The 27,051-nt window shown below is 44.8% G+C and overlaps 1 protein-coding gene across 2 annotated transcripts in view; it reads right to left on the bottom strand.

Annotated features, from left to right (window-relative positions):
* Positions 1–26,087, bottom strand: part of LOC147887513 (uncharacterized) — a 30,429-nt gene extending 4,342 nt beyond the window's left edge. Inside the window, exons 1-4 of one of the 2 annotated variants that reach the window (XM_087394398.1) lie at positions 26,020–26,087; positions 16,958–17,156; positions 14,102–16,771; positions 306–548 (exon numbers count right to left, since the gene is read on the bottom strand). In XM_087394398.1, the coding sequence (XP_087250524.1) occupies positions 306–548; positions 14,102–16,771; positions 16,958–17,029 (2,985 nt within the window). In that variant the 5' untranslated portion in view covers positions 17,030–17,156; positions 26,020–26,087. The remainder of the gene's footprint in view (positions 1–305; positions 549–14,101; positions 16,772–16,957; positions 17,157–26,019) is intronic. The other variant, XM_087394399.1, reaches the window with a different exon arrangement.
* Positions 26,088–27,051: the final 964 nt, after the last annotated feature.

Genomic DNA, 27,051 nt, shown 5'->3' with positions numbered 1-27,051 from the left:
TCCATCACACATAGTGACATCATCAATGCCCAACAGAAGGTGTAGACCATAGTATGAACATATGCTCTCACACATACATATCCACATACCCGCACATACTTGAGCATCCATCTATACAAAGGTCTTCGTATTGAGTTTCTATCAACACTCCAAGGTGAAGGGAAAACTCAGCCATAACAAAGGCTAGTAGCAAAGGCGAAGGCTATAAAATAGCAGTCCACACCCTCTTAATTACAACTTCTGTGAAGACTGTACGATTTCATTTTTACAAAATACATGAAGCTAACACAAGTACAAGTGGGCACCTGGTATTCTTCTTTACTCATAGAATCTTTGAGTTTTCGCTTCAGCTCTTCTATTTCCTTAACAGCTTTCTCTAATTGGACCTTTAGATCCTGAACTTCACCATCCAGTGACACCTCCCTCAATGAGGATTCCTGAAGACTTTTAGCAGACATTTCTGCAGCTAACAGAGTATCATGCAACTTTCCCTGTAGGCTTGCAGCCTTCTCTGCTAAATCTCCATTCTCTTGCATAATGGTTGCCATCTGGAAAAAGAGTAAAATTTCCTTGTAGTTCAGTCCACAAACAAGTTAAACGTATTCCAAAAAACTTTAACTTATAGATTCAATAGATGTCACAGGCTTTCCTTGCATCAGGAAACACTGAGTTCAATAGCAGAATTCTTAAGTGGCAGATCCATTTATTTGCACAGTATCTTTGTAAACTATTTGCTTCCAATCTTTAATATTCGGAATGAAAATAAAATGTTGGAAATCAGACATAGCTACATATGCGCACGCAAGAGTGTGTGTGTGTGTGTGTAAACCCCCAGTGTGTGTGTGTGTGTGGTGTTCGAAGAGAAGAGGACCTGCAGCCCTTGCTCCAGCCCTCCCATCAGCTCCTTAGCCTCCTCAAACAAGCCTATCCGCCTCAGCTACCTATTGCTCCAAATCAGCGACCCAAAACAGCTGTCTAGCGTCATAATTCCCTGCTGTACAGGCCTGCCATAGCTCCGTACAGGTGTACGGACCTGTACGGACATTTCCACCCTGTTCAGGCTGCTGCTGCCGGCTCGTTTCCTGCTCCTGGGTTGCTGTTGTACTGGGTTCGCTTACGGGCTGCTTCTAAATGCTAGTTCTGAGGGTTCTGTCTTTCTCCTTTCTCTCCTTTTTGGTTCCTGGGTCTTGTGTACTCTTTCCATCGCTAGAACTTCTCTTTTTTCTCTGATTTCTAGTTCATCTTGGATCTTTTTCTTGTTTTTCCTCTTTTCCTTCTCTAGAACTTGTCTTTTCTTCTCTCTAAATCCCTAAATATCTCTTTCCTCTTCTTCTCCTTGCAAATACACTATTTCCTTCTTCTTTGTGGGCTGTCTCTATATAAAGTGATGTTACCTCCGTCTTGGGTTTCTGATAGAGCCAATTCTGTTTGGCATATGGATCGCCCATCAAAGTGGTGGAGAAAGCGGCTGCGTCTCCTTTGGCATTATAAAGTCCCTCTTCGGCAACAGGTTTTCCTTTGGCGAGTCCTACTTGGCATTTTTCCATCTCAGCAGTTACTCGCGCATAGGCATATTGCCTTGGCTGTTTGCCACCGATGTCTACATTCTGCTGAATCTGTGCCTCACATTTTCTGGCACTGTTCACATACTTGTGATTTCCTCGCTCTCATTCGTCAGGGGCTTCGAGCAAGATTTCCTACTGTTACTTTTGGCAGGTTCTTCCGGTTATTTGGTTTTCATCCAGCTCGACAGGGTTTTGATTTTTTTTTTGTTTGGGTGCGCTACTGGGCACTTTGGACTCTATGGATGGATAGAAATCATAGAGTCTTTAGTGATCCTACTTTTCCATCTTTTGTTTTTTTCAAACGATCTCTGCGGCAATCGTTTTATGATTGCTTTCAAACTCATTTGATTGACCATGATGTATATATGGCTTATACTGAGATTTTCAGTTGAGTAGTAGTTACTCCGCTTTTGGAGTACCTATGAATGTAATTATTACACAGCAATAAAATATTCTTCTCACAAAAAAAAAAGGTGTATGTGTGTGTGTGCATGCATGTGTACATGCATGCGCATGTGCACGTGTGAGTGCTCTCTCTCTCTCTCTCTTGTTCATACTGAAGTACAAACTGCTAAGAAGGAAGTGATTGTGGAAGTGGATACCAAAGCATGTAAGTCAGATATTCAAGCAGAGATTAAAGAACACGAAGCTAGATGTGATAATGCGCTGAAGATTAGAATAGGGGGACTCCCAAAAGATTGGTACAAAGAGGAGGACACATATAGTGAAATATTGACAAAGATCAAAGCAAGCTTGCCCAACATTGAATGAGTGGATGATGATGAGCAGGATGATGACGACTCCAGGCCAGCTTCTATTATGCACTATAAAGGTCATGCAATCCTTACACTGAAGTCAAAAGATATGCGGGTTAAGCTTCTTTGACAATCTTACAAGTTCAAGGGCACCAAAGTATGGATAGCAGAGGAGCTTACACAAGATCAACTTAAGATTAAGGCAACTGAATTAGCTAAAGTCAGGGCTGCCAGAAAGGATGGAAAATGGACAGTTTACCGTGAAGGCGTAGCACTAATCAGAGAGTTCAAATCAAAACCAAAGGACTCTCATTATTAAACCGATGTATGGCTATTTATTCTTCCAAACTATCATGTAGGTATTCTAAATAATGTGGGTGGCTTTTTGCACTCCTTGGGAGCTGCCATGTGCCCTCCCTAAAGTAGATGTACTAGAGGGTTTCTTGCTGTCCCATAGACCTTTTGGTCTCCAGTGGACGTTAATAGATTCTCTCTCTCTCTCTCTCTCTCTCTCGCACGCATGCGCCATTCAGGAGCAGTCTGGTCTCATTCAGGGACTCGGATAGGATATCTCACAACTCTAGTAGGAGGTCACAGCCATACACACAGTCCCAGGGAGTACCCTGGTTGTTGAGGCACAAATTGCGAGAACACAATCTGTTATTGAGGACACCTCCAAATGGGTTGACATGGCCAAACAGGAACCCGCAAGGGTAACCGTTTCGGCTACCCTCATGGAGTAGCAGCAGAGAGCCAGCAAGGCTCTCAACATCAGAGTACGTGGGATCCCGCGCACTGAGGCTACACCGATGGTAGATGCGACTACTTTCATGACCGCTACTCTGGGTGTGGCTGAGCATAGGATTGAGAGGGCATGGCGAGTGGGGAGAGACCCCAATCAAGAGCAACCCTTGATCATACGGTTCCATGACACTCAGGCACGACTCCTTTGATATATTTGATTCTATTCCGCCTTTCACAGATACAGATGACACAGTGCAGAGCACTGTGTCACATGCTTCTAGCAGCTCCAATCCTCCTCCCGTTGCCCTTGCTTAGCCTGATTTTCCACCACCAAATGACCATGCTATCAAGTAAGCAGTTCAAGAGGAGAGGGCCGTCATGAGACATCAAAAATTAGTCCCTCGTTGGCTTTTGGATACCCTAAGGGACCGCAAGCAAGCTGAACCTTTGCGTGCCTGCACTAGAGGTGCGCACAAACAGATGCAAGGCAATTTTTTGTTTGTATATTTGATTGCCACTGCCTGTAATGAAGAGCCACTATGTCATAAGAATGCTTTTGACAACAAAGAATGGATGGATGCTATGAATGCTGAACTTGACTCCATTCATGCAAATGGCGCTTAGGAGTGCCTGGAGGCAAGTGTACTATAGGCACAAATGGGTTTACAAGGTCGAATGGAAAGCTGATGGCAACGTTGACTGATTCAAAGCTGGTCTTGTTGCAAACGGTTATGCACAGCAACATGGCATTGATTTTGAGGAGACCTCGCTCCCATCTCACGCATCACGACCATACGGTGCATCATTGCTCTTGCATCCCACAAACATTGGGAGATGCATCAGTTGGGGACATTAAGACCACCTTCCTTCATGGTGATTTACAGGAAAAGGTCTGTGTCACTCAGCCTCCTGGTTTTGAGAAAAATGTAGAGAAGGGGGTAGGGACAGATTTGGAGAAAGGGGGATAGCGGAGCAGAAGGGGGAGAGAGAGAGGGGAAGAGGGAGAGGAAGGATAGGAGAGAGAGAATGAGGTAGGAAAGAGAGGGAGAGATTGAGAGTGAGTAGGGAAGAGAGAGAGAGAGTGAGTGAGCATAGGCAGGAAGGAGGAAGGGAGAGTAGATAGGATTAGATGTCACATCAAAAAGTACATAGTAGGGGGTGGATGGAGACTTATATAGTCCCTCCACATTTCCCCCCTAAAGGACCTCTAACTTGACCTCTTTTACCCCTTCATTACAGCCATCCCTTCCCATAGAATTTTGCCCTCAAAATTTCATATGCGGGCTGTTAAATAGGTGCAGCAAACAGCAAATAATAATCAGCCCGGTAGGAGATAGGGGTTGTCCTGGACAATGCTCTCTGGCTGCCATGAGTTCTCATCCTCAAGGAGTCCTTGCCACTTGATAAGATACTCGGTGTAGACTTTGTTTCGGAGTACATGATCCCTGAAACCCATGATGCGCTCCGGAACATAGAGTATGGGGCCCTCCTCATCCATAGGAGGTAGCTTAGGAAGGACTTGAACATGCTGTCCGATATGTGGCTTCAGCAAGGACACATGGAAAACATTATGAATCCTGGAGGTCCTGGGTAGCTCCAACTCATACGCCACCTTGCCAACTTTGCGGATGATCCTATAGGGACCATAATACCTGTGAGCAAGCTTCGTGTTGGTGTTACCCTTCAACGAGGCATAACAGTTCTTATGCAGGCGTAAGTGCACATAATCCCCTTCTTCAAGTGCACATAATCCCCTTCTTCAAAAGACAGATACCTCCTGCGTTCATCCGCATACTTCTTATCCTTGGCTTAGGCATCCTGCATATTCTTTTTAGCCAATTGCAGAAGGGCATCCATACTCTCCAAGTCATTTCTTGCTTGCTGATTTTTCACAGCCATGTCTGCAACTAAAGATGGCATACCCACTGTGCATCCATCATAGCCTCGAACAGGCTCATGCCAATAGAGATGTGCTTGGTACTATTGTAACAAAATTCAGCAAGTGCCAACCACTTATCCCAATACTTCTGTGTGTCATGACAAAAATGCCTTAAATACTCCTCCAGCCATTTGTTCACCCTTTCTGACTGTCCATCCATCTCGAGGTGGTGAGCAGTGCTAGGTGTAAGAGAAGTACCCACTGCTGTAAATAATTCCTGCCAAAAGTGACCCATAAATTTTGCATCTCTGTCGCTGACAATCTCCTGAGGGAAACCATGATGCTTAAAAACATGCTCGATGAACTGCCAAGCAACCTGTGATGCTGAATAACGGGTCTTAGTGGGTATGAAATGGGCCTGCTTTGTCATTCTATCAACCACCACAAAAATGCTATCCCATCCCCGCTCTGTGGAAGGCAACCCTGTGATGAAATCCATAGCAATGTGAGTCCATTTGCCTTCTAAATTAGGTAATGGCTGCAAGAAACCTGCGGATAACCAGCTGTCCACTTTATTTTGCTGGTAGGGCAAACATTCATTGACAAATTTAACTACATCCTGCCACAAGCCATCCCAGGTAAAGCTCTATTTGACCTTTCATATGTCTTAGTAATACCCGCATGTCCTACCATAGGAGATGAGTGCATTTCCTGTAAGACCAGCAGTTGGTACTTTGAATCCGGCACCAAATAAATTCTGTCCTTGCACCACAACAGCCCATTATGCAGCTTAAATTCAGCATGCCCCTAGCTCGATGGCCTTTGTAACTCCACAAATATGGAAGCCGCCTTAGAATCCTGCATGTATTCTTCCTGAATACCATGAATTCACTCCTGGTAGATGGTAGAAATGGCAGACAAACTGCAAGCCCACATACGGGATAAGGCATCTGCAACCACGTTTTCTTTCCATTTCCTGTACTTGATGTCGAATCATAAGACTGAACCTTAGCCAGCCATCTCTTCTGCTTCATTGACAAGTTCGGCTGCGTAAGGAAATACCTGAGTGTCCTATGATCTATCTTAACCTTGATTTTGCTACCATACAGGTAGTGGTACCATTTTTCGAAAGCATGGAGGATAGCCAACATTTCTTGATCATACACATGATAATCTAGTTCCTTGGCATCCAATTTCCTGCTTTCAAAAGCAATTACCTCGTGTTTGTGTCTTAGCACAGCCCCTAATCCTTTGCCACTCGCATCTGCCTTCACAATGAAAGTACGTGAGAAATCAGGGCATACCAACACAGGAGCATGAGTGAGGGCAAATTTCAGGTCTTCAAAGCTGCGCTGTGCATCTGTAGACCACATAAAAGCATCCTTCTTCAAAAGGTCTGTCAGAGGGGCTGCCCTCTTGGTAAACTTGCAAATAAAGCGCCTGTAGAAGGAAGCAAGACCTAGGAATCCCCTCAACTGAGTAGGGTTGCGTGGCTGCGGCCAATCCTCAATGCATTTCACCTTTGCAAGATCCACTCGAATGCCATCCTTGCTCACAATGTGACCAAGATACTCAACCTCTTGTGCCATCAAAGTGCATTTGCTGGGCTATATCATAAAGCTGATGCAACCTCAAAATTTCCAGCACTTGCTTGACATGTATGATGTGCTCCTGCTTGTCCTTGCTATAAATGAGGATGTCATCAAAAAATACCAGCACATATTTGAAAAGGAGAGGCTGCAAAATCTTGTTCATGAGTGCCTGGAAAGTAGCTGGTGCATTGGTCAATCCAAAAGGCATCACCTTGAACTCATACAATCCCCTCTCTGTGCGAAAGGCTGTCTTGTGCTCATCCCCAGCTTTCATTCTAATATGATGATAGCCGGATCTCAAATCAATCTTAGTGAAAAACTGAGCACCCTTGAGTTCATCCAACAGCTCATCTATCCTAGGAATTGGAAACCTGTTTTGGATGGTCTCTGTAGTCAATGCACATACGGTAAGAACCATCCTTCTTTTTCACCAAGAGTACAAGGGATGCAAAAGAAGAAGTGCTATGAGTGATGAAACTCTTCTGAAGTCAGTCCCTCACTTGAGTTGCCACTTCTTCCCGTTCTACCTTAGAGAGTCGGTCTGGGGCCTTACTGATTGGCTAGCTAAGGCACGGGATGACTAAGGCCTAGCTAAGGCAAGCGGGGATGAGGGAGCAGGGGATGACGGGGCAGGGGCGCGGGTGCTCCGTCGGAATAACAGGAACGTTATACGGTGATGAGCCTCCACTGGTCTTGCATGCTTTCATGGACAATGTGACTGGGTAGGTTGTTATGACACGAGAGTGTCCCACATTGGCAATTGTTTCATGCTTGGATCTTCATGCATTTCATTTTACTTGTAGATCTTGACAGCAGCCAGCCAACTTCTACTACCATCTACACTGACAATGAAGGCACATGGTAGGAGGAATGGAATGAAGAGAAATGAAAGAACTAGAAAGCAATGAAAGGAAATGGAAAGTATAAAGCAATGATAACCAAAATAATCACATGATAGAAAAGCTTGATGTAGGCCGCTCTGATGTGACACTAGACAAGTACAACACTATATAGTGTGACACTAGACTCTAGAAAGCCAAAGTGTATATGGGATAACTCCCAATATGACATGTGGCATGTCTAGGACTCACTAGACTATAAAAACACTCTTAGAGCACCTAAAACACTCACTTTGACTTCATGTTCCAACACCCGCCAATGAAGGAAATGTGAGGGACTATTGGAACAGAACCAAAAACAAAACATGAAAATGACTATGACTGAGCCTACTACTCTGTGCACCCCAAGTAGCTCAGAGGCTCAAATGAAGCATGGCTACCTAACCAACACATCAGTCTAGGGAATGTACCAACATCTTGGAACTCGGCCAGGCCAGATAAAGAGACCCATCAAAGCCAATAGAAAGGCTCCCACAATACATCCCCCCCTGGCTCTTTCTTACCGGTTCCCAAATTGGAGCTCACAGATTGGCTTACTGATTGGCCTTTGCATTGCCAGGGTTCTACTTTGCGGCCTTTATGCTTGGCTGATATTTCAGTGGCTGGTTTGTACAGAGTTATGGTACCTTCTCCTTGGATTTCACAACATGCCAACTGACTCTGGTCTTTATGCTTGGCTGATATTTCAGTGGCTGGTTTGTACAGAGTTATGGTACCTTCTCCTTGGATTTCACAACATGCCAATTGACTCTGGTGGCGTAAAAAGTTTGCATCAAATCAGGTCCTACAAACTGCCACTTTGACAACAGGTTTTTTTATGGCAAGTGCTACTTGGTGTCATTCCTTTTAGCACACTCTTGGCTTATCGACACATTGCTCATGCATTATGCCACAGATGTTTGGCTCCCAGGGAATCTTTTTGGAAAGCTTTTTTGGCTCTTTGGGATTCACCCGTGACAACTGGAGTTTGACTTGTTCTTTGCATGGGTTAGATATTGGGCACTTTGGACCATATGGAAAGACAGGAATCAACAAGTCTTTCACGAGCCCACCTCTTCCATGTTCTTTTATTTTCGCATGTCACTCAAGCAATCATTCTATGATTACTTGTCTGTTCAGCAGATAGACTATGCTGTCTACTTGTCTTATACTGAGATTTTTTGATTTTGTATTGGCTGATCTCTCCTTTTGAGACAGTCTTCTTGTAATATAAAGTTACGTGGATCACACTAAAAGAGAGTGTGTAATATCCGAGAAGCTCACTCCGACCCAGCTCAAATAAAGGAACATTGAACTTACTAAAGTGAAGGAGGAGCGTAAATCAGGCAAATGGCTTGTCTAGTGAGAAGCACAAGCACTAATTAGGGATTTAAAATCCAAACCACAAACTCTTAGTCTTAAATTGATGTAATGAAGGCCACTTTTTGATAGGACTAGAATAAAGTTGTGTGCTATGATAACTTCCAACTGAGATGCCATGTGCACTCCTCGACTCTCTGATACTTAGAGATGTAGTAGCTATCTTTTTTGTTATGTGCTTTGTGTCATAGGCCTATGAGGCCTCCCAAATACATTAATATATCTTTCTTTCTTTCTTGCTCAGATCACAGAGGCGAGACGAGGCGAGACTAGAACGTACAGCCAGACTCCCCTCATCGCACGATTACTGAGTATTTCTAGCCAGACAACACTAACCAGCAGCGTTCAGGAAGACGATAGGCCTACGACCAAAGCAGGAGGCGACTAGCTCAGGTAGCCTGGGGAGGCTTAGAGCTAGGTAGGCTTGATTCTCGAGTTGAGCGGCAAGGGTACGAACCAGTTAGAGGTCTTCGCTATTTTTGGTGCTTGGGGCCCGAGTCTATAAAAGAGGCTCAGAGATTCAGTTCTCAAGGAACCGATGGGAGCAAGTTTCGTTCCCAGGTGCTAGGTCTGATCCTGGATTGAGTCGCGGACGCTCGCCTGCATCATAACGTAGCCCAAGGCCCAGTAGCAGATCCCAGGCTTCACAGTGCCACCTGGTGGTATGGGACACCAGGCTGGTTAGGATCTGGTTGGGAGTTCATGCCAGTAGCTCAGCTAGTGGCTCGGAGGGGACACCTCCTGATTCGGGTTCACATCCCGTAGATGTCATGGTTGGGTGGTGAGCAGCCTGCTCAGTTTTCTCACGTTGTGTGTGTTCTTGTGTTTACTTGCAGATCAGAGGTTTCAGGAGTGTTGGGACGTGTCAGTTGGTATCAGAGCCAACTCCTGAGGTAGGAACTTCTGTTCCAAGAATTTTGGACGATTTGTTCCTCCAGGTATGCCCAATTTCGAAATTTATGCTGCAAGTTCTTGTTTGGTCCGTCGGTTATGGGAAGTGGTCAAGATTTAGGGAAAAGGTAGGAAGAAGAGAGTGAGGATGAATTCGAGATTGCTGAAGGGTTAGGTGAGAGAGGGTGTGAGGTGTAGCTAAGTGGAGAGGATTGGAGGAGAGGCGTGAGAGGAGCTGTTTGGTAGGCGAAGGGATTCCGTGTATTGTTCAGGGCTGCGCAGGAGGTTAGGTGATGCAGGTAGGTGCGTGTAGAGGGGTGCGCCATAGACTGGAGCAGATGCGGCTAGGCTGCTGTTCGGGGTGGCTGATGCGAGAAAAGCACCAACCCTCCAAGTTTAGGAGGGTGGGCATGCTAAAAAAAAGCATCGACCCTCCAAGTTGGGAGGGTGGGCTTTTTTAGAAAGCATAGCTTTCTAAATAGCTGCACCGTCTCCTTTATAGCCTGGCGAGATCATAAGATCAACCACAGCCTATGCAGGAGTGCGCAAGAGGATCCCTCCACACCCATAGCAGACTTTCGTCACCTAGGTACGGCTACAGCTGCAGCAGATTTCCGTACGGTACAGCCTGCAGCGGAACCAACAGTGGGAATCCGGGTTCACCTACTCAAGCTGATCGTCAGCTTTGTACCCCTTCTTTTCGGCCAGCTTCTCTTCTTTCGTCACCTCCTCTTGGGACAGTTTTTCCCTTGGCTCCACTCTCCTTCAAGCTTCGATTCCACCTGTTAGTTCTCTAAGTCCACTACTTTTCAGATCAGATTTCAGCCATGGATGATTCTGTAAATCCTGAGTTTGCGATGGGTGACCAGGATTTGAACTACCCTGTGGAGGATGACCAGGGTCTCTACGACAATCTGATTATGAAGAAAGCGTTCAGTGAATTCACCACTGCTCTTGATGGAAAGTTTGAGCAAGTTAACGCGAATCAAACGGGGTTGACGCAGCAACTCCAAGGGATTCAGACTACCTTCACACTTCTGACTAGCACTGTTCAGGCACTCACGCATGTGGATGCCATGGCTTCAGTGTTAGGTCCGAACATCACTCCAGATCCTTTTCTCGGAGATCAAAAGTCTCGTACCAAGGAGGTCATTGACACTTGATTGCACAAGTGGCAAGTACACTTCCAGTTTCACCCGTACCCAGATGACAAGAAAATACAGCTTGCAGCCGGATTCATGTCAGGAAAGGCTTTATTGTGGTGGAAGGAACTCCAACCCAAGCCTGCAACATGGATAGATTTCAAAGGGGTCTTCAAGAAAGAGTTTTTGAAGAAGGAGGAAGATTATGATATCGTAGGCAAGCTCAAAGCCCTCGATATGTCCAAGCTGAACTTGACTTTTGAGGTTTATCTTCAGAGGTTTAGGGATTTGCAGACCAGAGCTACAAAGATGGATCCAGTGACCTTGTTAGGTTTCTTTGTGGATGGTTTGCCTGACTCCTACAAGTTACAAATCAAGAACAACAAGTGTACCACGTTGCAAGAGGCCATGAATTACGCACGTATTTATGATGATACCATGGCCAGTGCAAAGGGAACCACAGTTTCCGACACGAGTGGGAAGAACAAACGGAAGTTCTTCCAATCTACCACTGGTACCGGGGAGACGAAGTCTATAGACAACGCCTCCAAGAAACACTTGGAGAAGAAACAAGTACCGGGGGGGAACCTGTCCTCTTAAGAAAGAAGAAAGATTCTACATGGAGAATGTGTATAGATTATAAACGATTGAATAAAGTGACAATTAAGAATCGATACCCTCTACCTCGTTCCGATGATCTGATAGACCATTCGGCCGGAGCGAAGTATTTCACTAAGATTGATTTGCATACGGGTTATCACCAAATCCGTATCTATGCTAAACACATAGATAGAACCACATTTCGAACTAGGTATGGCCACTACGAGTTTCTTGTATTACCTTTTGGTTTGACCAATGCTCCTGCCACCTTCCAGCAAATGATGAACGATTTCTTCCGAGATTTTCTGGGCAAATTCGTTGTAGTGTTCTTAGATGACATCTTGGTATATAGCCGAACGCTTGAGAATCACATAGGACACCTCCGGATTGTCTTAGTTATTCTAAGACAGCATAAGCTCTATGTCAAGATGAGTAAATGTGACTTCTTTATGAAGGAGATCATTTACTTAGGACACAAGATTTCTTCTGAAGGTATTAGCATTGATCTGGATCGTATCCAGAAGGTTTTAGAATGGCCGATCCCTCAGACTGTGAAACAACTTCGTTCTTTCCTAGGATTTACGGTATTTCTATGGAAGTCTGTGCGTGATTATTCACACATCACGGCACCCCTGACAAACATATTGAAAGATCGTGGACGCAGGTCTACCCAGCCGATCTCTTAGAATGATGCATTGAAGAAGGCTTTTGAAACCTTGAAGTTTTCTATCAAGGAAGCGCCCGTTCTTGCATTACCCGATCCTACCCGGCCTTATGTTTTAGAGGCCGATGCGAGTGATTTTGCGATTGAAGCAGCTCTATTTCAAGAGGGCAGACCTGTAGCTTTTGAGAGTGAGAAGCTAGACGACACCCAATATCGTTGGCCCACACTAGAAAAGGAACTCTATGCTGTAGTGTATGCCCTTAAGGTTTGGAGACACTACTTGTATGGTTCGAAGTTTCTTGTATTGACTCATCATCAGTCAATTAAGTATGTGTGTGATGGGTCTGAATTGAGGGGACGGAAAGCTAGATGGGCAAAATTAATGCAAGATTTTGATTTTGAAATACGTTATCGAAAGGGTTCGTTGAATAGTGTGGCGGATGCCTTAAGTCGAGTCAAGTTTGTAAATGCTATGTCATTTATGGAAATATCCTCATACCTATTTCAATCCTTGAGAGGGCTTTGCGCAACTGATAGTCATTTCAGTTCTTATTGGCAGAGAGTCCAGGATGGGAGCTCCATGGTTGACCAGGACTCTGGGATTGTGCCCCCTACGGTACAGGCGGCAAGAGGTCAGTGGATGATTAGGAACGGCTTGCTATTCCGAAATGGAAAGATTTGTGTGCCAGATGTTCTGGAACTTCGATCCAAGATTCTCTGGGAGTGTCATGACATTCCTAGTGCTGGACATCCGGGTATACATCGGACTCTGTCTCTTGTGAAGCATACCTTTTATTGGCCTAAGATGCGTGCATTTATTCCTAGATAGGGCCTGGTTTGCTGGCTTTGCCCAGCCCAACCAGCCCTCCATATGGGCTGCCATGTGCTGCCCCATCCCCCGCCATGTCAGCGCCCGTTCTCCCTGCTGGTTCTGCCCTCTGCCAGGCTCTCTCCAGCCACGTATGCAGCGCCGTACTGTTCCGTACATTGCTGATGTCATCGCGCCTTTTACCTGGGACACCCCGCCAACCATGAATGCTCCAAATCTGTCCCAGATCCACACATCCTGCCGTAGGTCTCCCTCCCCCATGCTCTCCTCATTTGGGGGCTTACAGATGGGGAGGTGACCTTTGCAACAAAACCTGTATGGATTGCATAAAGGTGAATAGTAACAACAGTCTGTAGTATAGTAGAAAGAAGAGGCTGCTACAAGAGTTTAAAACATATTCATGAAGCTTGGTCTTTCTAAGGTTAGCATTTTTAAAATCAGAGAAACCAAGTCCATATCATGGCCTAGATGTAGGCATACCATGTCCATTCCTTAAATAGTTAAACCTAATTTTGCTAAGCTCCTAGGATCCAGCGCATAACAAAAGACATATTTTGGACGGACTGAATATTTAAATCATTCACCAAGTCCTACATAGGTATCTTGGGACTATTCAGCATAGTCAAAACTCCAGTGTTGCATTCCTACCAAACTAGCATTGCTGTAAACTTGCAACAAGGCGAGCTCATCAGTCAGCAAGCCTCCCTTAGATGCCCGAACACAACCTTAATCCATTTCATCTCTCTTCTGCCAGCAGGCTTACAATCTTATCCCCTCAACTACTCCTTAGACTAACAAAATTAGACAAAAGTGTCGGGGGCCAGTCTCTGCTTACCGCCAGCTGCCTTTGTTTTGAAAAGCTGATTAAAGAAATGATTATGCAAATCTCAAAATGAGCAGACATATTTATATTGAGGAACCAAAATTAAAATACATTCCACTTCATTTTCTCTCTCAATCTTGATGCACATAAGATTTTATGCTGTTCCTGGTTTGGTGTGCATCTCAGTGCCCATGAGATTCACGTTTGTAAACCAGAGATACAGTGTGTTGCAGTACTCTGAATTTACAGATCACAAATAAAAAAGAAAGCATCTAGTTGGAAAAGCCCAGGCATAACTGCTAAATAAACATTTGATGCCAATATCCCTCCCCTTCAAAAAAATCAGTGAATGAAAAGACCTGGCGTTGCAGTTGCTCCCTCTCTTGTATAAGCTGTTCGTTTAACTCAGCAAAGCTCTTCTGTGTACTGTCAAGTTGAGCTATGATAGCTTGCTTCTCACTCTGAATCTGAGCCAACGATTCCTGCAGGTTACTGTTGGAACTTTGATGAAATGACAACTCCTCTCTCAACTTTGATTCACCAAGACTGGCTGCCTGTAAGTCTGCTTCTGCTTTACTCAACCCCTCATCAGCAGCAGATATTTTCTCCTTCAGGGTGATTACTAAACCTTCAGAATCCCTTAATTTATCAACCAATGGCTGCAGTTCAGTAATTTTATGTTCGGCTTGCATAAGTTCTGTTGATATGTTAGCATGATGTGTTTCCACTTCTCCAAGCTTCTCTTCAAGCAGAGACCGCTCACCAGTTAATTGCTTCACATCAGCTTCTGCTAGAGCACATTTCTCTTGCACCTGTACCAGCAAAGCTTCCATGGATGTAACCCTATTTTTGGCCTCATTCGCTTCAGTACGAGAGGATTCAATCAATCCTTCAAGTTCTCGTGCTTGGTTGGTTGCTTCTGACAGTTCCCTTTCTGCATCCCCCACTTTCTCAGCAAGGGCAAGTTCTTTATTCCTTGCTTCTTCCAAAGCTACTTGCAACTCATCTGCTCTGTTTGTGACAACTTTGAACTTGATCTCCATATCTGCAATGCATGCTTCAAGTTCGAGGATTCTATTTTCCGTGTCTTTTGCATCACTCTCCTTCTGCATCAGCCTCTCCTCTGCAGATTGTATGCTCTCTGTAAGTTCTTGTTCTTTTAGCTTTGAAGACGCATGTGCTGTTTCTAGCTCAACAACTTTTGCAGAAGATTCCTTGGCCTGAGACTCAAAAATCCTTACTGATTCCTCCAATTCAGCAACTGTATTTGACAATTCACTGACTGAATTTTCGAACATTGCTGAATTGTCTTGAGCTGACTTCAACTTCACTTCAAGTTCACTGCCTTTGTGCTGTGCATCCAGTAAGGCAGCCTCAAGCTCTGTGACCCTTTTCCTTGCATCATCTGCTTCTGTTTTATGCTGGTTTATCATGCTCTCCAGTTCAACCCCCCTATTTATCAAACTGTCTGCATTAGTTGCATGATGCAAAGACTGCTCCTCAGAAATCCTTAGCCTCTCTTTAAGTTCATCTTTAGTATGCTGTAAATTTTCTAAGGAAAGCTCTAGCTCACTCACTTTTGTCTTGGCAGTTTCCGCCTCCAATTTAGCAGCAACTAAAGTATCCTGCAGCTCAGCAGAGTTCTGTTCGAGTTGAAACACTGATTTCTGAAGACCCTGATACCTTTCTTCATGGGCCTCCAGCTTGTTCTGAAGTTCAATCTCCAGATTTTCAGATTTTGCTTCAGCTTCTTTAAGATGCTCTTTAGCTATTGCTTCTCTTTCATTCAGACCATTTACTTCCAGTTGTAAACTCTCAGTGACTTTTTCAGTTGACTTGAGCTTATCTTCAACGACCTTGAGCATTCTTTCTAAATCTGAAACCTGCTCTTTGGATTTTTCTGCAAACTCTTCAGCCACTTTGAGACTTTCTAACTGGTTTCCCATTATTTCTTCCATGCTCTTCAGTTTTGAATCAAGCTCTACAGCTCGCTTTTTTTCATCAGCATAATCTTGCTCAATTTGAGTCAAGTTTTCTTTCACTTGAGAACATTCTTCTTCAACTTTAGCCAACTGATCTTTTGTCTCATTTAGAATCTCTCCTATTTCAGCATGTGCAATGAGCTGATGTTGCATCTCATCAAGCTCAAGCTGCAATGACTGAATTTTCTTATCTGCCTCTGTAAATTTTGCTTCTGCAGTTTCTGCTAATTCCTGTGACTTATCTAAAGATTCTTTAAAAAGTGCTTCTTGCCTTTTGGCTTCTTTCTGGTGTTCTTCTGTTTTGTCAAGTGCAGCACTAAGGGCAGTCTCCAATTCTAAATGTCTGCTCTTTGAGGCCTCCAAGTCCATCTGCAACTTTCCATGAGCATTGTGGAGGGTTTCATGAATCGATTCCCTTGTAGTTAACTCTGCTTTATGAGCTTCAATTTGTGCCAAAAGACTTTCTTCAGCCTCCTTCATTTTTTGCTCTGCAGAAGCAAGCTGCCCTTGTAGCATAGGTACCTTATCTGCCAAACCCTCCAGCTGGCTAGTAAGTTGTGCATTACCTTCCTGTGTCATTTGTACTTTTACCTTCAAATCTGTCACCTCAGATTTCGAACTACAGAGTTCTTCAGTAAGGCGAGCTGCTTCGATTTCCATGGACTTCAACTTCGATTCATGAATTGAAGAAGCTTCAAGATCAATTTTGGATTTCTCCAGTTCATGAAGAAGAGAAGATATTTTTTCAGCAGATTCCATCTTGTTAACAGTTATTGCTTCCTCAGAATGTGATAGTTTTGTTTCCAAGTCCTCAATGCTTTCTTGTGCTGCTTTCAATTTGCTTTCCCAGTCCAAGGCTTCCTGCTCAGGATTGTGTTTTGCAATCATAAGCTCACTATGAGGGGTTTCTGGGTGTGCAGCCATTGACTTGTGAAGATTGTCATCTTCAGTCACAGTCTCACACGGTCCTTGCTCTGAACTATCATTATTGTGCAGAAGCTCCTTAGATTCAAGCTCCAAACCCTGTGTCTCCTTTGAATTTAATGGCTGCATTCATGTACAGAACAGATTTTGTTAGCCCTTTCGTAATCCAAAATACAAAGTGAAACCTCTCCTAGTGGCATGCCACAAAATGCTGCAAAGTTTTTCTGAATCATATGTAAGAAAATCCAGAAATGCATGAAAAACACAATCCTCAGAGGCCAAAATTTACAAGGAACTGAGGAAGACAACCTCGTCTCCCTCTCTAGCAGTGTCATCTAAAGGAGCTGCATCTTCAACCATAAACTCGCTTTCTGGCTCCATGCTTGCTTGGAAAAAATTTCAGGGATTTGGATTTCTTAGATCAGCTTCTATAGCTGCTCTCGGGAAATTCCCAAAGACAAAAGTTCCAAGCACACAAAAATAATCGGTTGTTCCCTGGTAGCTTTTTCTGCAAAAGGGATTTCAGATTGAGGAATGAGACATGTACTTGCATTATAAAGCATGCAAGATAAAAGAGAGTTCCATAAAGAATTTAACTCTTTTAACCACAAATATCATAGATCGAAATCAATTCAATAGTTAAAATTTTTGGTGTTGAATTGCTCTCAAGATTAAATATCACTTTAAATAGCTTAAAGCCCCTTAATTAAAAAATTATAACTCACAGTCAACAAGCAAAGTGACCTATTGGCAAATGTTCAATAAATGTGTTTGAAAGCAGGAACATGAAGTCCGAAATCATGTCACAGCTCTGATAAAATAGAGTGGATATAGCTGTCTGAATATTCGAGGCTAGCTTCCTACAGCCTCTAACCCCTACCATGGAGTGTGCCCAGGATCACCCAATGCTCAAGATCTCACCCACACAACGTGTGCACACGAGTATACTAGAGAGAACACACAGATCAAGGAAAGAACGCAATCAAGTAGGCAGCCCACTGTAGTATGTTCAATGCTCCACAAAAGCATCCTTCCAGGTCCCTCACACCTGCAGCCACAAGGATAAGTACCAAGAATGGGCCTAGCATTGTTACTCTAGGAACATCGGATTCCAAAACCAGAAATGTTTTGGAAAAGGGGAACATTGACCTGGAATGGGAATGCCACATCATATGACACATCATGCAGTACAGTATCCTAAGAGACAGGAATATACCAGAACATGAAAGAGAGGAAAGAGAGTGGGGGAGCTGCAAGAAAGCACAGCAAAAAGGGAAGAGAAGGTGAGACTACCGAGAGAGAGAGAGAGAGAGAGAGAGAGAGAGAGAGGTGTCTTTAGGAGGCCTTATGAGCCTATGAGACATAATACAACCAACAAGAGTAGCTACTGCATCACATCAGTGTAAGACTGGCAGTCTTTAGGCTGAGAAGAAGAGAGAGAAAGAGACAGAGAGAAAGAAGGGGGGGGGGGGGGCGGGGGAGAGGGGCTGGAACATTTGCGGCAAAGCGAGGGAAAAAAGGGAGAGAAGAAGGAAGGGGGGGAGGCTAAATTGAATGCTTGCAAGGGGAGGAAGAGAGAGAGGGAGAGAGAAAGAGGAGGGGGGGAGGGGGGATGTGAAGCAAAGCTCTCTTGTGAAAGCTAAAAGGATGAGAGGCTTGGGAGGAGGCTGGAGGGTAGAAGGTTGAGGCTGAGGTGTTTGATAGTGGAGTGGAGGAAAGAGAGAAGGGCATGGAGTGGAGTGGCTTGAGATGCTAGGGTGAGTGAGGGAGGAAGGGCAGGGTAAGGGCATGTGTAGCGTGAACAACTAATTCTAGAGTCTAGCTATCCTTGCCGCATTGTTGGTCTCGAACACATCCTTTGAGATTGTCCATGCCTCACATGGATTCACTACCAGATAAATGTGCAGAAGCAATGGAATGATTGGTATGATTATATTGAGACCCTTCAGGATCTATGGTACTGGACACCACTATGAAATAGATAGTGGCTGTACATCAAAATTTTGCGGAAGAAGAAATTCGTACAATATTTAGTTATACTGCAAGTACTAGCCAATTGGTGTGGTAGGTCCAGGACTTTGCTGTGATGCCCTAATATAGGCTCCCACTTTCTTTGCTGGATGTTCCAGGAGGGTTTTGAGACAGGCCTCATTTCCTGTTGTATTTTCTTCTGATATGCATGCATGCTCGGCAAGGGAGGGCCACGTGTTTTATTATCTATCTCCCTTGTTGGAAAGATTTCAATGATCATGGAAAGTGCTTTGCACCCAATCTTTGACATCCACTGGATCTGAACCCTTCACCACCTGCCCATCAAATCCATCTTATCCTTCTCCATGTTGGAAATAGTGTGGTACCGCCCCATCTATAAGCCTCCATATTAGGAGAGCATGGGCAGGCTAACCAAGGGAGTGATGTGGCTGCCACGTGGGCAGCACCTTGGCTGCCATGTGAAGCACACACACAACAAAACATAAAAGGATGGGGCTGCCACATGGGCAGCACATGGGCTGCCATGTGGGCAGCAGGTCCGAGGACATTCCTGGTAGATGGAAGGTGCCATGGTGGACTGCAACGGGGCAGACATGTGGCAGTACATCTTACTTGGGAGCATGACTGCACAGGTTTGCTGAGCTGGAGCAGGGTGCCTATGTGGCAGATGATGTCAGCAACTGTACGGAATCAGTACGGATGTGTAGGGAGTGGCTGCTGGGTATTCTACAGAACTCGAGCAGGTTGCCTGGGGCTTGAACTGAGCCTGATAGATGGCAGAAAAGAAACAACAAGCAGGTGCCTATTTTGGGCAGGTCTGGTGCCTGCAAAAGATCTTGGTTTAGGGCAGATATGGCCCTGTACTGAAGGCGAGATGAACAGGGCAAGTATGCGCCTGTTTGGAGCAAGTTTAGGGGCAGAAGAAGCCTGGAGCAGGTCAGTGTGGAGGCAGATCTCCCTGAAGCAGTGGCAGCCTGCCACGTGGCCAAGCAGGGTCTACAAGATATCAAATTGTGAGCCCCCCAAGTTGGTTTTACAGACCAGAGGGAAGCCAGTAAAGTTCGCCCAAATCCCCCTACTAGGTCGGGTTTGTTGGAGGATCATTTGCCCTATAAAAGGAAAGCCCCTACGGCTCTTATCTTGTCCATTCTTGGCAGCCTTCAGAAGCAGACTGGAGCAGTGAAGCAACAGGGCCTGGGCCTACATTAAGGAGGACCAAGAGGAGCTGTGTACTGCAGACAGATCCAAGGAAGAGCTGCACCCTTGGCTGTCTTCTAGGGCAGTAAGGTACAAGGACTTGAGCAGCAGATGTCCAGCAGATTGGTGCAGCAGATCAGAAAGAGTAGGACCCACATTCAAGAGGTCTACAGGAGGCTGAAGAGCTGCAGACAAAGCTGAGAAGGGAATGCACACCTAGGCTGACATCCAGGGCAGCAAACTGCAGGGACCAAGGCACGGTAACTAAGTCTACAGAATCCCGACAAGGAGCATAAGGGCTCAGGGACCTAGAAGTGCCAAGGAGGTAGTAGGACAACTTTTGGTAAGGACAGATGACCACGGTTAGGTGTGATTCTGGACTCTTTTGTATTGTGTCCTTTTGTGGATGGAAATATATATTATGTTGGTTCTATATCTCTCTTGGAGCATTGTCTATTTACTGGCTTGCACACACTGCATGTTTGAGTAACACAAGTAAAGACGTGCCCATCTATCAGTCTTCCGCTGCAGATACCCTCTATTTGGTTCATTTCTAACATGGTATCAGAGCCTTGATTGGAAGTTCACAAGTAGTGGAACTGGAAGGCAAACCTTGGTAACAGGTCACTGCTTCACTTGTCAGATGAGGGCTAGCTAGGTGGAGTTTGTCTTGTTCATCTTGAATACGAGCTAACGGAAAATGAGCTACAAATTGATGAATAAACTGAAAAACGGCTGATTGGTCGCACTTACCGTCGTATTTTATGAAATTCAGAGTGGACCGGGTGAGTGGAGTAATCTTTGGTGCGGTCAAACCCGAGGAGGAAGTAGTACTCATCCTAGCTTGCACAGTAGCCAACATCTGTTTGTGTTGGAGCAACATAGCTTCCTGGTCGAGTCGGTGCTGCTTCTTGGCTTGGGCCACGCCGAAGTGCTGCCTCTTGTTTGCACTCCTTGTGCATCAACAAGAGCAGTTTTTCGAATTCTAAGAGTCCCTTGCCTTTTTCAGGTTTGTCCTCCTCTATAGTTCAAGCTGTTTCTGCATTTAATCCAACTGCTTGTCTTTTTCGCCCAACTGTCATGAGATTCTTCAAGCTGGGCCAGGAGGAGTCTGTTCTATTCCATGACCTTCTCTAACATCACTTGAGTGCTCTGCAAAAGCGTACTTTCCTTATCTTCCTGGTAGTCGAAGTTTTGTTCCTCTTCTCTCTGCTGCTCTATGATGCTGGCATGTGTGTCCTTTCTAGATCTCAACAAGACCATGCACTCGTGGTAGTCAAGCTGGATTACAGATTGAAGGTCTGATACCAATGTAACATGCAACGGTGAGTGATTGTGTAATGCACGGCAAGACCTTCTTTCAAGCTTTGTGCGAGGCGTATGCGTATGCACCATGTGAGAGAGAGAGAGAGAGAGAGAGAGAGAGAGAGAGATTAGGGTTAGAGAGAGAATGTAGACGACACCAGATGTACCCACTGAGGGACCCCCCTCCCCAAATGGGGAAGAATTTACTTTATATCTTGGAGAACTGCAAAAGAATACAACTGACACTCCTTCAGAGATCTCGAGAGACAACTCTCAAGATGACCCTTTGATACAATGGGCTGACCTAGAAATGCTTGAGAAGCAACCCAAATCTCGACCAAGACCATGCTGCCCACACGCTCGATTGAACCGCTGTGCAAGGCTATTGAAGAGGCTTGTGCTATCCCCGGGCATGCAGTGGAGCTGCGTGAGTGTGAGAGATGAAGGGAAGATGGAAATCTGAGAGTAGTGAAAGCTATAAGAGAGCCAAGATGTGAACTGAGAGCTGAGTGATAAGAAAGAAAGAAAGCTTATTAAAGTCTTCGGAAGACCGATGGCTCTATGAGACTGTGAAAATCCTGATACAACAAGCTGTGGTAGTGGAGCTACTAAACGAGCGTCCATACTAATGCAAAATGCAAAAAATGCAGAATGGCAGTACTAAGTCCTAAGTACAACATAGTCATGTCGATGGTCGACTATATATCAATCTCAGAAACTGTAAAAGAGCTGCTGAAACAGCCACCAAACCTTCTTCCGTTTGCTGGTCCAAACCCTGGCTGTAGTGCTGCATGTACTCCTCCCTTAGAGGCTGATCTGCACTGCTAACTCTTGCTACTGTGCAGGGGATCTCTGGAGGTGCACCGGGCTGCACTGGAGGGCTGTAGAGCTGTAGGGAAGGCTAGAGCTGAACAAGGATTGAGGGCTGCAGCCCCCTCCTTTATATAGGGGGCTGTGGGGTGAGCCAACCAGCCCCAAACTGGCCGACCAGCTGGTCGGTTGGTTTGGCTGGCTGGTTGGGCTCTTTGCCCCATAAAAAGCAGCCTAGGGCGGGGCACAGAGCAGCCTATATAAGGCAGCCCTTCCCCAGCATTTTCTCCCTTGATGGGAGCTCAATGGTCAAGCCCTTTGGGGGCCCTTCTGGGCTCCTAACCTAGGCTGAGACCTAGACCTACCTCGAACCCTAAGACGGAAATACTAACCTACTGTTCTCTAGTGGGTACTAGTGAACAAGGATTGACTTTCTGACTTGACCTAAGGCTCAAAGACTGACCTACGTGCTTGACTGTCCCTGGACAAGGGTTGACAATGGGGTTACGGCATACAACAAAATATCCTATCATAGGAACTATTTGCACTTAGTCGATGAAGCCACTTGTCACCTTGCACCCAAGTGCAGGGGTGCATGTGACAGTTTTATACCACGTTCCATTACACCGGCAACCATGAGTTTGCTCCTAGATGAGTCAGTACCCAAAATTGGAACTTGTAAACTTCTGACAATGACCTTGAGTTAGAATCCACTAGCTAATTAAACCAAAAAGGAGTAAACCCCTCATTAGATCATCCCATGATGAGAAACCACCCATAGCTAGGTAGTTTTGATTAATTTCCATGTTCTCAACATGAAATATCTGACCACTACTGGACCTCCATATTCCCAATAAAGAACCTTCATAAAGCTGTTCTTAAATAGCTCTCAACTGCAGCCACTGTTTGCCTTCAAGCGGTTACCAAACCATGAAAAACAGGATGAGCTAATCAGTTCTTCTTCCCTTCACCCTGGAGTCAACTTAGCATAACTCCTATACGAGGAAGAAACTGAGCTTGTTCTCTCAAGAGAGTACACTATTATCTGATGCATATACACACACATCCGCAAGTCTGGAATTTACAACATCACTAAATGGCAGAACCCATCATAACCCTATAAAGAATAGCATTACGATATTCTCATGACCATATTCTTATGACATGTGTTCCTAAAATAGCATAGCAGACCATATATCATACCACCAAGAGGTATTTTAGCAAAGTACCTTTGGTATCCTTGATTTAACGGTCATACCAAGCTGGCAATGCTTGCTAAAAGCAAATCAAGACACTGAAAACATTCACTTGAACTACAAGTGGAGTTTTCAGAAAGACTTCAAGCTTTCTGATCCAACAAAAATTCTAGATAAGCTGTCCATATCATGATCAACTTCATCTTCTATTACAATCAAGAGTGCAACACTATATTTTGGCCCAACTGATCAGCTTTACAAAAGACAAGTGACCTGAAGACTTTTTATTCTTACTTTAAGCAAATCAGTCATACGATTCTACCATTGCTTCTTGCTTCTAAATACTTTCATGTTCTACAAGTTTACTTTTCATCTCATGAAAAGTTAACCACCATATACAGATCATTTCATCTATAACCTCTACTATATGTTTCAAAATCCACTATTCAACAATTATGATGCATCCACAGATAGTATCCGTATTGTCCCATACCAATAGAACCACCTCTTAAGTGACTCATCCAACAGACCCGACTGCTAGCTGTTATCCGCCGACCTGTTCTGTGCAGTCTGCATCTGTCCTAGTGACCTGGAGGGCCATTTGACAGGCCCCCACTGCTGCCGACCAGGTACAGGTCTCTGAATGGCTCCGTAGTGCCTGTCTTGCAGCTGTAACAGTCCCGTAGTAGTTTGTTGTCTTCTACAAGACCTTCTGCACCAACATTTCAGTCTTCAGATCTGCCCATGAGGCAGTCTTCAACCTTTTGAATACTTTTGTTCCCTCCCCCTTCTTCATGACAGGATATGCCTAAAGCCCAAGGTTGTCCCCAAGGAGAGACGTCCATGAGAAAGTCACCCGATTTATGCCAGTTGATCCTAGCGAGCAATACTAATGTAGGTACGTGCAGACCCTCTCCAAGCAATTGGTTGTTCTCTGTGCCTTGTCATCTGCTAACCCTGAGTCCTGCAAGTCCTGCTCCCGATCAATTGGAGGCTGCATGTTTGCCATGAAGATGAAAAGGAAAGATGCTAGGGGCAACCATGCCAAACCCTCTGAAGAGGAGGAAGGGTTCTCATGTGCGCCCCTAATAAGGAGCTTAGTAATGCTGCCAAATAAAGGGCTGAGAAACCCCCTGATCCATCGCTTGGAGGAACCCAGCCTCATGATGCCTTCCAAAAAGGCTCAATCTAGTGTATCACAGTTCTCAAAATCCAAAGAGAGGCACATAGTGTTGGTTTTATTGATATCCTTCATAGCATTTCCAAAAGTTAGTAACTACCTTTCAATTCTTTAAACAAATATAACATTCCTTCGATATATGAAGATCACGTCAGATCAAAACTCTCTTCATTTTGCAAAACATCCTTTGTATTTGGTTCATTCAATTGATAATGGGAATAAAATAGTCATAAACAAATCGCTGCACCTCTCAAAATATCTCCTTTGCAAGTGGTGAATAATATATGATTTGTTTGATCCTATATAACATAGTGCTTATTAGCAAATCCATCCATCAATTGATATATTCATGCATAGGCATGTGCTCCATTACCACTAGACTAAAACCTTGAAGGCTATCGTAGGCCTTCACTGTTCCTGACCTTTTTATACCTTTTCGTTTCACAGAATAAGATTTTCAATCAGGTACACAACGTAGTTGCACGAATCCCGACCATATCCAAAGCAACCTAAGGTGAACAAACCGATGACTTATCCCGAGTTTACAAGTCTCAACCACAGAATCAACAAAACAACCTATGGAGGCAAACAGACATGTAAAGCAATAAAACTGCTAGAGCTAGCGATTGAGCAACCAAGTACTAACGGAAATATGTCAAATCACACCTTAAGGCTCAACAGCAAATATGAATTTAGAATTTTTTATGGAAAACAGGCCCCTGGCATGTCTTGGGCACCTTAAACGAAACCAGATGGAAAAGCTGGTAACGTTCCTTTTATAAGAGCCCTATCAACACCAACCAATCCTTCTTTAGCATGTTCTAAGCCCCTCCACACGAAAAAAGCGGCGCGGGGAGGAATGAGGCTCTTGCTTGTGACCGTCCTATCCCCATATTGAGTGACATGGAAACTATCTCGTAGATCAGGCGTAATTGATCAGAGGTAGCCAAACCAACTAACAGCACTCACTCCGCTAATATGCGCACCTCTAACTCGATAGATATCGCCGACATGGAAGTAGCGCAGCAAAAGATTCTTGTCGATTCTTTGTTTGCTAGCGCGTGTTAGCCTTGAGGATTCACTTTTGCCCAAAACTTGTTAAAAACATAATTCCTCGCACGTCCTTGCGTACCTCCAGAAGAGAACAGGCAAATGAATTCTTTCTCCTCTGGACCACCGCGAAAAGGGAGCGTGGGCAAGAGGCTTCGATCGGACGAGTTCACAAACTATTCAAACACACGTATAGCCTCGTAAATTCAGGCAGATCCGTCCGAAATAGTGCTAAAGAGGACTCGCAGTCCAAGGAAAGAACGAGCTTGGCTATTTAGTTTCCGGTCTGACAATATCAGCCTCGAAAAATAATGCCTTAGCAGTCGAAAATCTCTCGACCAGTAAAACGCACTTCAGGCGATTATACATGCCGCGAAATGAATTCGTGATCAAGCGCACGACGAATCGTCAAGAAGCGCTACTCGGATCGTCGGGAAACTCTTCTAATACGTACATCAACGCCAGCTGCTGGGATCAGCGATGCGATCGTGCGAAAAGAAGGGCGAAGGTATCGAGATTCGCGAGCTATATGTTTCTATGTTAGCAATCGAAACACTGGCGATCGCAATGCGATCGGATTATGATTGGATGAGAGGGAGGATGGGGCTGCGATGGGAGAGAAAAGGGAGAAGGATACGTGCCTGATGGATGGAGAGGCGATCGGCGATGGCGTGAAATGCCTGCAGAGGAGAAGAAAAGGAGCAGAAAATGAAGAAGAGGAAGAATGGTAAGCTTTTTGTTCAGTTGAGGCAGAAGATCCGACAACCTGGCAACCATTTCCACGTGGCCCTTTCCCATTGGCCAGCAGAAGGGGACCCTACGAGTTTGACTAAATTAGTCGGCGCATACAGTTAACGATAAATATTTTGGCTCCGCCAAAGTGCAACCCTTTTAGAGTCACTCATGGCATCCTCTCTGGACGCTTATTGCTCCTCATGTTCTCTCCACCAAAAGCATCTACATCCAATTTCTAATAACATCGAGAATCATGACCCATCTATGATGGGTTAGAGCGCATTCCCACCTTCCGCCAGCCCAGCAAAAACGCCCACGCACAGAAAACCTGTGCCACTGGCCGGGAGATGTTCCCACCACGAATGCACCATCAACCGGAATGCTCAGTCACCTGACAGTTCTGACAACGCGGCAAGAAAGATGAGTGTTTGGATTGGCAGGATAGACAGTAGCCCCGTAATGCCCAAGGAGAATGGAAAAAAACCCATCTCCAATGGAAGGGTGTAGTGCTACCTTGTGGCGTGGCGATTTCCATTGATAGTCGTGAGAACGGGGTGGACTTTGAAGATTGACAGCAGTTTTGGGCATTCGCGCTGATGCGGGAACATCCTCTCCGAGACCCGCTCCGCTCGGTCTCAAGTTGAAATCTTTAAATGTTCTCTTTACCAAATTGTCTACATTTAGGCCCAAACAAAGGTGTGCACTCCTAAGGCCATTTCTAAGAAGTAGAGGGAAGAGCCCAATTCACCTTCTATGCCCCAAACTTGCACATATTTGCATTCTTAAACATGGTTTCAAAGGGTTTAAATTGATCTCGATATTTCAAAATTTGCCAAAGGAGAGATGATTTGCATCCCGCAATTTATTTCTTTCCACTATGTAGTTTACTTGTCATTCTAGTCTCTTTAAAAAATTAGTATTCTCAATATAGGTGATAA

The sequence above is a fragment of the Dipteris shenzhenensis genome, chromosome 23 (genome assembly GCF_047967505.1).
Source record: "Dipteris shenzhenensis isolate YYH24624 ecotype China chromosome 23, Dip_SZ_1.0, whole genome shotgun sequence".
NCBI classification, from domain to species: Eukaryota; Viridiplantae; Streptophyta; class Polypodiopsida; order Gleicheniales; family Dipteridaceae; genus Dipteris; species Dipteris shenzhenensis.
Note: the sequence above shows the minus strand (reverse complement) of the source record. Positions and strands in the feature narration are given on the sequence as shown.